Genomic DNA, 13,439 nt, shown 5'->3' with positions numbered 1-13,439 from the left:
TTCCCCTCCCTTCCCCTCTCCTCCCCTCACAGCCTCACACATACTATGCAAGCCTTCTACCACTGAGCTCTGCCCCCCAACCCTTATTGTAAATTTTTATTTTGAGACAAGTATTGCCAAGTGCCCAGGCTAGGCACAAATTTTAAATCTTCCTGCCTCAGCCTCCTGAGTAGCAGGGATTATGGATGTGCACCACAATGCCCAACTGAAAGAACTTTACTACTAAAAAAAGTTTCAAAAAAATAATTTTTAGCCAGGTGTGAGTTCAGTACTAGCCCAGACTACGTCGTGAGACCCTGTCTTGCAAAAAGACAGAGAGAGAGAGAGAGAGAGAGCAAGAGAGAGAGAATTTTTAAGTTAATACGTAAGATCTGTTTTATTCTTTTATAGTCAACACATAATTTCTTCTTACTGGGTGACTTTTGGTGAGGTCTTCACCCCTCCCAAGATGTGTGACTGCAAAACAAAGCCTTTTGTAATCCTCCTGAAAGTGTCTGAGTGCAGGTCCTTGCGACGGCTGCTGTCTTGCAGGGGAAGAAGGAGATCCAGGTGTCCCTCTTCCAGACGCTGGTGCTGCTCATGTTCAATGAGGGAGACGGCTTCAGCCTCGAGGACATCAGAATGGCCACAGGGATAGGTAGGCAGCTCTTGGACAGGGGAGGGCCATGTGCAGGCTCAGCATGGCACGGGTGGGGCCTGGCTTCGGTCCTCAGGTTCTAGCCCTGGTGCCTGATGGCAGCGTGCATTTCTTCCTATACAGAGGACAGTGAGCTGAGACGGACACTGCAGTCACTGGCCTGTGGGAAAGCACGTGTTCTGATTAAGAGCCCCAAAGGGAAGGAGGTAGAAGATGGAGACAAATTCATCTTTAATGGCGATTTCAAACACAAGTTATTTAGGATAAAGATCAACCAGATTCAGATGAAGGAAACCGTATGTACACCCTTTCTCCTTCCACTTCTGTGGTTTCGGGTGTTCACCAAGAGATCATAGTAGCTTTATAGTGATGTACTGACTGGTAGAATTACAAAGCATGTTTCTAAATGTAATTGGAATACATGATGTTGATAAGACTGAGCATTTTTATTAACAGTACTCAGTGGAATGAACAACAGCAGGAAATCAGCTTGTCGTTACCCAGTTCACACAGTATGCATTGGGTCCACAGGTTCCATTTTGAGTTGTAGCACGGCGGCCCTGGTGCCTGGCTCCCATGAGCTGCCCCACAGGCCAGGTCCTGGACAGACAAGTGCAGGGTCTGTGACTGGGCCGGGATGTCTTGGGCCTCAGCAGTGTCTGTGTCACTGTGACAGAGGCAGTGGCTCAAGCAGTGGGGAGCAGACCCTCCCTGACTCAGCACCAACGCCCAAGCCCAGTTGCAGCGGGTCCCTGTAAAGGCCACATTAGACAGGGCTTGTGGCATGGTGGGGTTGGCGCAGGGGATAGCAGAAAGCATTAACAACAGGTGATGTCACCAGGCCCTCTGCACCTGCAGAGAGGCCCACGGTGAGCGGGCAGAGGAACTCTCCAGGCAGGTCCCACACACAGATGCTCACTACCATCCACTGGGCTTTGACGGGAAAGTCATTCTGGGCGGGGGCAGCTCAGGGCTGCAGCACTTGTCCAGCATGCCCAGCCCTGAGTGCTCCCCAGTGAGCAAATGTTCATGTCAGCTGGGGAAACGTTCAAAAGGCCGATAGTCTCCATCCCATCTTACTAGATGCTGTAAATGCTCACGGGCCCAGCAAAGGCTCGCTGCGCACGCCTGGGGCCACCCTGCTTCTGGGAGCCGCAGGCCCGGCTGGCACGCACAGACTGGCGGCCACCACAGGCACCAGAGACAGCTGAGTCCATGAAGCCGAGGGCCAGCCAGCGCAGCAGAGCTCATGGGAGTGTGTGGCAGCCACCATAGTGTTGGGCAGGGGTGGTGTGGTGCCGACATAGCTAGGAGGCCCTTCTCCTTTGTTCCTGTGACTGGCCGTTATCACACCCTTGTACAGTATATGCTGCTGCTGTTCACCTCTGTGTGCTTACTTCCAGCTGCTATTCACAATTCTCATCAGCGGTCATGGTTTTTCAATTGATTTTCTTAAATCCTGCAGCTTGTCTGCAAATGATGATCCTTTGCCTGCTATTTTCCAGTGGTACTTCAGTTTGTTCCACTTGCATAGCAGGAACGTTGAAAAGGCTTTAAGAAAGAGCAGTGCAGCTAGGTTTTCTCCTCATCCTCGTGCTATCTGAGGACAGAGAATACTAACCTTGCTTGGGTGATGTGTCCTGCTGACAATATGGCACAAGCTTGAACAAGTCCCTTCCTGAAACGCCCTCACCACAGGTGGCCTCTGGCCTCACCTGGGGCCTGTCACCTGCGTGCCTCCGCAGTTTGCTCCGTAAGAAGGTGAAGTTGCTTTCGGCACTGTGTGTTTCAAATAGCTACTCCTTACCTTCAGGTTCTTCTCTTTTAAAATGATCCCATGTACACAAAGCCTGTTTTAAATGAAGAATCAGCTTGCAGCCTTCATGCATGTGTTGGGGGCCGTGCAGCCTGTAGCAGCTGCTCCCTGGGGGCCGTCACAGTGGGCAGAGCTCATTTCGAGAACAAGCCCTGACCCTGACTTGCTGTTGGATTTAATATTCTGATATCTGACCAGCATTCTTGCAGAGTTCTTAAAGAAAACGAAACTTCTAATGTTAGTTTTTCAATTTTGGTTTTAGAATTTGCTATTCTGAGAAACTCAGCTTTCCTAGAACAAAGAAAATGAACAAAACAGGCTTCTTGATCTGGCCGTTGTTTACTTCAAGATTGAGTCTCACTGGACATGGTGGTGCACACCTGTAATCCCAGCACTTGGGAGGCTGAGGCAGGAGGACAACCATGAGTCTGGCTCCCCTTGGGCTACATAGTGAGTTCAAGGCAGCCTGGACTATATAGCGAGACCTTGTCTCAAGAAACAGAGAAAGACAGTGTCTCCCGTCAGACTCGAGAGCATGGAGAGGCCCTGTTAGAGACACGTCTCACACCTGTTTCCTTCACGTGCAGGTGGAAGAGCAGGTCAGCACCACAGAGCGGGTATTTCAGGACAGACAGTACCAGATTGACGCTGCCATCGTGAGAATAATGAAGATGAGAAAGACATTGGGCCACAATCTGCTGGTCTCCGAGCTGTACAACCAGCTCAAGTTTCCAGTGAAGGTACACATCCTGATCCGTGATGCACAGCTGTGTGGGATGGAAGAGGCGGCAGGGAGGCGCTGGGCCATCACTGTCCTCGCGTCCAGGCACTCGCCTGCCTTCTCGGGCCTCAGCCACCAGTTGGGGAGCTCCTCAGATCTCACGGGAGCAGTGATGGCCACATCCCGCGGCAGTCTCCAGCGGGGCAGTGTTCCATTGTGCTCCAGCACACAGAAGTCTGCCTGAGGTGCAGCTGAACGCTGTTCGGTAGCGTTGCTCTTCCGTATGTGCAGGACAAGCTGAAGGGGGCCGTGGGGCAGTGCGTCCTGGGGCGCACCGTCAAGCCCCCTGCAGCTGGCTCAGCCAGTGCTGCTCAGGGAGAGGCCTGTTGTGGGCACCTGTTGAGATGGACTGGTTAGCACTTCAGAGGTCGGTAGGAGCCCTCCAGGACGATGGGTGCACACCGCAAGCCAGGGCCTGGGGTTTCCCTTTGCAGATGAAGACCCCAGCAGGGGAGTGAGAGGATGGAGGATGGCTGGCCAGCGTCTGTAGGTCCACTTTTAGGTAACTAGGTTTCCAGCCACGTCTCCTACAGAGTAGGGCCTGTCACTGAATAGAAGGGTTTGCTGTCTGGAATGCAGAGCAGAGCTGGGTGGAGAATTTCCCGGGCACAGTCACCTTAGGGCCATGGCAAGATTGTCAGCTGCTGTAGCAGAGGAGCACTGCGAATCCATGGTTACACTGCATGGACACACACAGCACATGTGCCCACGTGTAGTGGTAAAGGACCACATCTAAGGAGATGGACAGGTTTCCCTGCCACACATGTGAAAACACATCTCTGGCAGGGTCTGCCTGGCTTGTGCCCTGTGTAGGGGGTACTGTGTGTGTGAGCCAGGGGAAGCAGACTCAGACCGGAAGCTCTGGAAGCACTGGGTTGTTACTGGGCCGTGCTGTCCTGAGGGCAGCTTTCTGTCCACTTTGTAATTACCCACGATACATGTGTAAATTGGTGTAGAGTGGTGTGTGGTGTCTCCACAGTGACGTGTTTCCTGTGTGATGTGGTCACCGTGTTTATCAGTTTAGTGTGCCTATAACAAGTTTTATCTCTTCTAGCCTGGTGATTTGAAAAAGAGAATAGAGTCCCTCATAGACAGAGACTATATGGAGCGAGACAAGGACAGTCCCAATCAGTACCACTACGTGGCGTGATGGCCGGGCCTGCTGTCTCTGGGAAGCAGACGAGGAGCACCGGCGGGCAGCACCATGGGGCCACCAAGCCACCGGGCCCGTGACGGCCGCGGCGGGCACTCGGACTGGATGGCAAGGACATGATTCTTGGGTCGTCCTTCCTGCGCTCAAGGATTTTCGGATGCCACATGTATCTTTCCCCCTCCAGTTCTTCCTCTAGTTCTTTTAGGCATTTAAATTGTTTCTGTTGCTCTGTACAGAACGACTTCAAGGCTGGACATGAAGACATCAGTTAGCAGAGTTCCTTCCCAGGTCTGGCCCCATGGCAGGCAGCTGCGCGCGTGTGGTATGTCTTGGCGTGAGATCATGGGTGCGTGACGCAGAGACCCTCAGTGCTGCGTCCTGAGGATGGGCAGGGGCAGGAGCTGGCACCCACACTGCTGACAATTCACAACGGAAGCCCTGGCCTCTCCGCTTCCTGTTTCCTCAGAAAGTTTCCACTTTGCTAACTGGTGTTCTGTAAATCAGGTTTCTGGGTGAGACCCCTGATGTGCCAAGAGGACCTGTGCCTGCTGCGCTTGCCGCAGGGCCCATTGCCTGGCCGCGCCCAGCACGGTCCGCTCAGCCGAGTCTCCTGTGTGTGTCTGTGGACGGGTGGGATTGGTGTGTCTGGGTCTCCATGCTGAGATTGAGTCAGGCAATCCCTGTTTTGGCTTGGGGTCACTGCCTTTGATTTTTAACTGCAGTATTTGTGTGCTTGCCACAATAAAGTCTGGTTTGGTTTCCTAGTCCTGCGCAGGGACCGTTCTTGCTCTGCCTATGATGCCCGGAGTGGGGTTTCCCAGGAGGCATGCAGCCTCGGCACCTGACAGTGCCCGCAGGTTACTGGGTAGAGCACTAAAGGGTCTCATTGGTGCTCATTACAGGCTGTGCACCTATCCAGGGAGGTTGGGCAGGAAGCAGAAGTTCACTAGTGATGGTAGGATGGTAACAATGACAAAGATGCTTTTGTGGTGACATTTAAAAGTACTTTATATTTTGCAAAATGGCATGTTTCACTTTGATGAAAAGCTACCAAAGGAATTTTGATCATGGTATAAGTGTTTAAAGCAATATTTTCTGGAATATACCAAGTTTATATAATTTGATTTTATGCTAAATTATTAAACAATTCTCCCTTTTTGAAACATGCATGTTCAAAGTACAGTATCTTTTGGGTCCCATATGAAAATCCTTACTCTTTAAGTATCATCATTTCTATATTTGTAAACTTTCATTTATGAGTTCTATGATATGTGGTCTATAAAAGACCAAATAGATTTCTATTTCTTATATTTTAAGTTCATTGTGTCTAGAGATTCATGTTGTAATTTAATATAGACTTACTTTGAATAAAACTAGTTAAATTGGCCTTAAAATTACATTAATAAAACTTTTTGGTATGCAAGCTATATATTCCTCATAACTCCTCAGCAACGGTAATTACCAGTGCACCAGACGAAGAAGGCAGAAGCAGGGAAATGACCATCGCCTCTCTAGGGCCCTTTCTGCCTGGGTCCCCTCTCCGCACACTGCCCAGGTGGCAGACAGTGGGTGCTGTGGTGAGGAGCCAGGGCTGCGCGTGCCGCTGTCCCCGCTGTGCTCCCAGCAGCGTCCCACAGTATTCTATTAACGCTTCATGTGGTGAGTCTGACAGTGCAGAGGAAGCAGTGGAAGAGACACTTAAGTTGGAAAGTAGGTGAAATTGCAGATTAGATAATTGTGTACCCAGAAAATGTTTTAAAGAATGAAGTTATGACAAAATTAACAGAAAAGTCAGCACCTTTTCCCTAAACACTACAGTGGAAGAGCATGGTTGCAGTAACAAAAAGGGATAAAATATCTACAAGCAAACAGGGAAATGTCTGCGTGAAAAGCACTTGAAGGTTGTTCAGGTACACGTACGAACCCAGGGCAGGTGAACCCTGGTCCCCTTCTCTGTACAGCACCTGACAACGTGGAAGCACCTTGGGTGGAAACAGCCAGGCTGTCTGCAGGGCAGCCAGGGGCTGTGGGGACGGCGGGCCCAGGCTGGGCAGGGGACCAGCGCCAGGCGCGGGGTGGCAAAGGCTGCTCCCTCTTCTATACTACAGAAAGTCCCAGGCAGTTAGCATAAAAGTCAGGGAAGTGGGGAACTGCAGAATACAGATTGTGTTGCTTTTGTATTGTTCTTAGTGTTTTATAGTACAGGGATTCAAACCCAGGGCCTAGCTCAGAGCAGCACTGCAGGCACCTTTTTGTATTTTTTATTTTGAGATAAGATTTTGCTGAATTGCCCATGCTAGGCTTGAATTAGCAATCCCCCTGCCTCAGCCTCTCAGAGTGCTAGGAGGGTGCCACCACGTCCAGCTAGAAATGATTTTTTTATTCTTAGTGTTTTCCCACTAATCTGTTGGATTAAATTCCATTAAAAAAAAAAAAATTGGGACCAGGGATATAGCTCAGCAGCATAGCACCTGCCCAGTAAGTGCAGGCCCTGAGTTCATTTCCCAGTACCAAAAAGAAAAGATGGACACTTGCAGCTAGGTTTGTGTTTTTGTGATGCAGGGGATGGAACCAGGCCTTCCTAAGCACAGGCCCTACAGCTGAGCTCACCCCAGTTCTCCCGACATCTAAAGTCCACATGGAGGAAAGGTTAAAACCTGAGACGTTAGAGCTAAAAATAACAGGGAAGCAATTTATGCAGCACTGTTCCAGTTCTGGAGGAGAAGTCTAGCCACTGGCCAGGTTGCTGTGAGCTCTTCCCAGGCTTCAGAGCAGGCCAGGGGGCTCAGTGGGATGAGTGTGGCCACACGGTCAGCCAAGAGGAGGCTGCTGAAGGTGGACAGGGAGCTCTGGCTGTGACAACACGGAAGTCTACCCTGGTGTGAGGGAAGGGTGCACCAGAGGAGCTGGGTAGGCTGAAGAGTCCTGGGTGGTCGGAGGGATGCGGCCACTGCCTGGAGGGAGGGAGAAGCTGCCGTCAGGAGAGTCAGTCTGAATGGGCCAATATGTGCAGGGGAAGGTTCCACCTTTGGGTGGGCATCATTGTGGCTGGGACAGACATGGTAGAGGGGAGACCCTGGCCTTTTCTCGGCCTGGTGTGGAGGATCTGGACCAGGGGAGAAGAGGGCTTGTCACTGCCATCAGAGGGATGAGTTTGGAAGGTGACAACAGCCCTACCCTGCCCTGGCCCCTGGGGAGAAGGGTGGGCAGGCTCCCCACCTGGGACACCCCTGGAGACCAGCTTTTGTCAGGAGCCCTGGGGGATGACAGATGGCAGAGCAGAGTCACAGAGGCCAGTGGTCAAGAGAGGCCACAGGGTGGGCATCAGGCATGTGGCCCCTGGGTGGAGGCGCCATGGAGCAGTGCTGTGGGACCAGGGATGAAAAACGGGATAGATGGGCCTTAGAGCGCTCCCTCCTTGGGCCAGGCAATGTCCTCCGTGGCATCTTCCTCATGGGGAGGGACATCTGTCCTGACAGGCAGCACAGTATCCCTCACATCCACACATTTGGGAAAAGTAACAGCACAGTGTGACCTGCATTCCAGGGCAGAGAATGTTGAGATGCTGCATTACGTGAGAACAGAAAGACACGCCACAGTGTGACCTGGTCCCCGTGTGGCCACTGCTGGTGTGTGGTGACCTGGAACACAGTGACGGGTGTCCCTGTGGATGGAGTCCCAGCAGCCAGGACCAGCGGTCAGCATGAGGCTTTCCTGCTGTTCCACAGTGCCTCAGAAGAATGGGTGTGTCTGTGAGTAATTATGTTGCTAAGGAAGAAGGTGAAAGGCCCAGCCACCCCTGAGTCCCTGTCCTCACCATGAGGACCGCACACCGCCCAGTCCCTGGCACAGGTCAGCTCTCTTCTGCGTGATTTTATCCTCACGAATGACTGCACAGGCTCACTCTTGTGGATCTCAGCCTTCTTGTTCTCGTGATTTGTTTTACTAAAACAGGTCCTTTGATAACACTCACGAAGACATTTTGCACACAGACATTTTCTTAATCCTTCCCTGTTTTGTTTTGCAGTGCCTAAGAGCCCAGCTGTTTAGGAATTCTAGGCTCACCCTCATTCTCTTCACAGTTCAGAGGCTGTTCAGTCCTGCACTGTCTTCCCTGCCTTGGTGTCCTGAATGCATGGAACACATTTCCCTGTCATGGTCATTTTGACTTTGGGAAGAGCCAGAGATCAAATGGTGCCAGATCCAGTGACTAAGGAGGATGAGGACACAGCATCGTATTTTCACGAGCTGCCTTTCCATTGGGTGGCGCTCTGCAGCAGAAGTCACTGTATTTTTGATCACATCTTGTAAAGGTAGTCAGGAGAGGACTCCAGGGCAGCTGCAGAACCAGGGGGTACATATTCGAAGTAAGACGGAGAATGTTGAGGGTATTCGTGGTACTGTACCTTTCACTGTGTGGGGCATGCATGTGTGTGCTGTGTGTGCTGTATATGTGGTGGGTATGTGCACGTGTGTGTCATGTGCCTGGGACAGCTGCACACTGTGCAGAGCAGACGGATGCCCATATGGGCAAAGGAAGGGAGGAATTGAAGTGCGCCTAGGGTCCCCGTAGTGATTGGATGAAAGTTGCTCAGCAGGGGTGACACCCACAGGCGTGACGTGGGCCCTTGTCAGGGTGCCCTCTTCCCCAGTGTAGCCAGGGCTTTTAGGGTCAGGGTCAGTGGAGAGAGGTGTCCACTCTGGCCAGGCTGGACTCTAAACCTGGAAGATCCAGAGCACAGCCTAGCTCTATCAGGGCTGAGCTCCTGGGCAAATTCCTTAAATTCTCTTTCAGCTGGAGCGAGTCTGGTTCCTCTGGGCAGCTTGGAGTTCAGTGGACAGAGCTGCTTACAGCACAGCCGTCCATGGAGGTGGTGCAGACACACCATGCCGTTCTTCCTTAGTCAGCAGAAACTGGAGTTTGTTGATTGAAAATGTAGCAAATTCTCTATTCAGTGAAACTACAGTCCTAGATGAAGGCAAAGTAACGGCATTTCAGCCAAATGCTGAAGAAACTGATCTTCAAAACTGCTTTAGACCAAGAGGAGGAAACCAGAGGGGGACCAGGGCCAGCTAGGAGCAGAGAGGACACCGACGGCAGTGTCGGTGTGGGTGTGCAGGGACAGCCCCACTGTCCTTCAGTCCTTGAAATCATTAGCCAGCCGGGCATGGTGGCACAGGCCTATCATCCCTGCACCCGGGAGGATGAGGCCAAAGGATAGCCCAAGAGTTCGAGACCAGCCTGGGATACATAGTGAGCTCAAGGCCAGCCTGAACTGCATAGCAAGACCCTTGTCTCAAAAAAACAAAACACAAAACAAACAAACAAAAACCCCCAGCCATCTACGTGGACTTCTGTGACATGGAAAACTGCCCTGAAGGAGTCTGCCCACCACCATCCTGGTCCGAGACCCCTGGAAACCGCCCCTCCCAGCGCAGCTCCACCTGGGGACTCCGACATGGTCAGCCCTGCTGTGGGGCAGGGGCCACCACTCCTGCACGTCCCCAGCCTTGTCCTCCGGCAGTCACTGCCACTGCACTCTTGCAAGCCTTGCTCTTGCCGAGGAGCCACAGCCCCTCCCTGAATGCCCCCCCCAGTGACCTCACAGAGGACCCCCATCGCCTGTACAGAGCGCCCATCTGGCCTCAGTGCCACAGCAGTTCCTCTCAGGCTGGTTCTGCAGTACACCGGTCCTGTAGGCTCGGGCCTCTGCCTCCTTTTGTTCTCCTAACATCCCTCACAAGGACAGCCATCCAGTCATGCTGTGCAGAGGTCACTCTGAAGAGCAGGGCACCTGCACAACTTGTGGTGGGGGGCTGTTTCATACACGGGCAACGTTGTCAAAATCTACCGGGTGTCTCTACCTTACACCGCCCAACCTTAATGAAGTTTTTTGGGTTGTTTGGGTTTTGGTGTTTTGGTGACAGGGTCTCAATAGGCAGTTCAGGCTGTCCTTGAACTCAATCATGCAGCCAAGGCAGGCCTCAAACTCGTGACCCTTCAGCCTCAGCCTCCTGAGTGCTGGAATTACAGGCATGTACCACCAAGCCTGGCTATGAAGCTGATTTTTTGTTTTGTTTTGTTTTTCTGAGACAAGGTCTCACTATGCAGTTCAGGCTGTCCTTGAGCTCACCGTCCAGGCTGGTCTCAAACTTGCAACGATCCTCCTGCCTCAGTCTCCCAAGTACTGGGATTATAGGCATGTGCCACCATGCCCAGATTTTTTTTTTTTTTTTTTTTTTTTGGTTTTTCTCCGTACCAGGAACCGAACTCACCAGCTCCAGATTTTTAAAGTTAAAAAAAGAAAGGAAAATGAAGGAGGTCTCTTGCCCAACTCTGCCTCAACAACAACATGTGAGACCACTTCAGCTCAGTCACTGGTTTTCTGACTGTTTCTATCTCAGACTTGAAGGTTCTTTCTGTGGTAAAACAGAAGCAGACAGAGGAGACCACAGAAAGTCCTCACCACCAACCCCAAGGCCACTCACATTCTGTCTGAGCTGGGGGTTCCCAGTACCTCTCCCAGCACCTCATCCCAGCAGTCCTGCCTTCAAGTCTCGGTTTCGCTGCAGCAGCTGGAGCCTTCTTGACCCCTCCCTGACCACTTCTCACTAAAATCATAAGCGCAAGTGCAGAAGTGGCTTCATGCAGCCTGCCGTGCCCGGGCACTGTCTCAGGTGTCAGGAATGATCTCTGCTGCGAGCATTTCACTCTTAAACAGAATAGGGCCTCAAGAGCACCCTCTCGGGGCAGGACCCTCAGCACTTAGCACAGGCAGAGTGTGGAAATGGAAACAGGTGTGGGAGTATGCAACTTGTCATGCTGCCAGTGCCTCTGAACTCTTTTTACTCTGCTCTCTAAGAAGGTAGAAGTTTTGGTTCTTCTTTGTCTCTGAGGGTTCCTTTTTCATAACTCTCTAAAAAAAATACTACTATGTTGTAAGTACCTCAAGGAAATCCAAGGCTGAGGTGGGAGGACCGGTAGCACTCGAGAATTCAAGATGTAGTAACACCTCATCTCAGGGGCAGGCATTCAGGAACAGCTCCAGAGAGTGACTTAGAAACATCCAAACTTCCCTATCTCTGATCCCAAAATAATTCTTCAAGGAATCAGTCAAAGGGAAATTGTCAGAGATGTGCACAAGACATACATATAAAAGATGTTCTTAAGCCAGGCATCGTGGCACATGCCTACAGCCCCAGCACTTGGGAGCAGAGGCAGGAGAATCACTGAGTTCAAGGCCAGCCTGGGCTATGTGGTGAAACCCTGTCTCAAAAAAAAAGTTCTCAGTGACATTATACTAAATAGCAAAAAAGAATAACAATCTCAAGTCCCATAGGAGAGTGTGCATTTTTAAAAAGTATAATAAAGTCTTCCTTCTTTTTTCCTGTTGACGTTCATCTGGCTTGCAGAATTGCTGCATCACTGACACCAGTCTTGCCCATATTGGCCACTGTAGTTCACTGCGTATCATTAATGGGCCAAAGCCCCAGCAGCAGATAGGACAGACAGACAGCAGGGCTGCTGACCCCAAGCCCAGGCCCCAACAACCTCACATGACTAGGCTCAGCCACGATGCAGCCCTTATAGGATGGTGCCAGGCTCTGTGCCAGGTGGCCCTCAGGCTGTGCCACCTTCCTGCCTGGTTTGGTGCCTGAAGTTCTGATCACCACAGCTGTTGTCCCTGCTGTTAGGTGATCATCCACGAATTCTTGAATAAAGAAAAAATAATGGAGAATTCAGGCAAAAGACAAACAAAAGGAAATGATTCCATGTTTGATGAATGACTAAGGAAAGAATAAAATGCCAAGGCTGAGGCAGGAGGATCATTGTAAGTTCAAGACCAGCCTGGGCTACAAAGTAAGCTCAAGGCCAGCCTGAACTGCACAGTGAGACTGTCTCAAAAATAAAATAAGATAAAATAAAATGCCAGACCCCATAACAGCTGCTAGTAGGGTATGGACTAGACAACATTGCCTTCTACCCAGAAAATTTAATCTATGGGAGAACAGTCTATGGAGAAAGTCATAAGAATATAGTTTCATCCTCAAAAATGTTTATCATATTATCACTCATATTAACAGGTGACACAGCATTATATAGCCACTGAAAGTTTCTAAGGAGTCTGTAGTACATGAGAAAACATTTGTTAATAATAATTGCAAAAGCGGGACATAAAATGAGAATTCGGAGGGGAGAGAGAGAGAGAGAGAGAGAGAGAGAGAGAGAGAGAGAGAGAGAGAGAGAGAGAATTTTTTGCAAGGTGCAGGAAGAGCCAAGGCCACAGCTGAGAGTACTCTGAAGGCCCACGCTGGCAAAGGTCAGGCAGGGCCGGTTCCCCTGCTACCCCTAAAATCCCCACACTGCCTCCTCAACCCCGGCTGCCAGTTGCCACCAGATACCATGTCCTCAGGGCAGTGTCTTCACCTCCACCAGGCCAGACTGTGGCCAGCGCCAGAACACACCCAAACTTCCAGTAAAGCTGGGAATGTGGTGTCTTTTCGGCTTCTACAGTCTATTGTCTCCCACTATGACTTGCAAGATAAGAGACCTCAGGGGCAGGAGGGCCGGGAAAGCACGAGCCACAGGGCTTTTGCTTTTGTGTTCAAGGTTATCTGGTAGTTTTTCAACATTATCCAGGAGAAAATATTTTCAAAATGTAAACATTATTTATAAAATATTTTAAAAGTCCTCCCAATTATGTCTAAATTTAACAGTCTACTTCATAGCAGCATCTAGGCTCAGACATCATTTTCACACGTCAGACTGACAGTGTCTGTACGTTTACTGTTCATAACTCATCTGCAGGAAAAGCATAAACAGGCCCTGGGCTCCACATACTCTCCCCTGCCGCACTCCCAGCCAGCCTCAGCTTTGATGTGAGCATGGATGGTGTCACCTCTGGAGCTCTGGTGTTAGACTCCCTGATCCGGAGAAGGAAGAAATAAATCCAAAGTGAGCCCTGAAGAAGCAACAGCAAGCAAATCGAGCATGGGGGCACGTCTGTGATCCCAGCTCTCAGGCAGGCTGAGCAAGGAGGACTGGCAGTTC

The 13,439-nt window shown here is 50.8% G+C and overlaps 1 protein-coding gene across 1 annotated transcript in view; it reads left to right on the top strand.

The window, feature by feature from the left end:
• Cul4a (cullin 4A) overlaps window positions 1-5,810 on the top strand; it is a gene marked incomplete at its 5' end in the record, with an annotated part of 34,654 nt that extends 28,844 nt beyond the window's left edge. The window contains 4 exon segments of the mRNA XM_013515570.1: window positions 532-637; window positions 761-933; window positions 3,041-3,193; window positions 4,289-5,810. Coding sequence (XP_013371024.1) covers window positions 532-637; window positions 761-933; window positions 3,041-3,193; window positions 4,289-4,384 — 528 coding nt within the window.
• Between the last annotated feature and the right edge of the window lie 7,629 nt (window positions 5,811-13,439).

Source organism: Chinchilla lanigera, unplaced genomic scaffold (assembly GCF_000276665.1).
Source record: "Chinchilla lanigera isolate Chin_1 unplaced genomic scaffold, ChiLan1.0 scaffold00003, whole genome shotgun sequence".
NCBI classification, from domain to species: domain Eukaryota; kingdom Metazoa; phylum Chordata; class Mammalia; order Rodentia; family Chinchillidae; genus Chinchilla; species Chinchilla lanigera.
The sequence above is the reverse complement of the archived record's forward strand: the minus strand, read 5'-3'. Positions and strand labels throughout refer to the sequence as shown.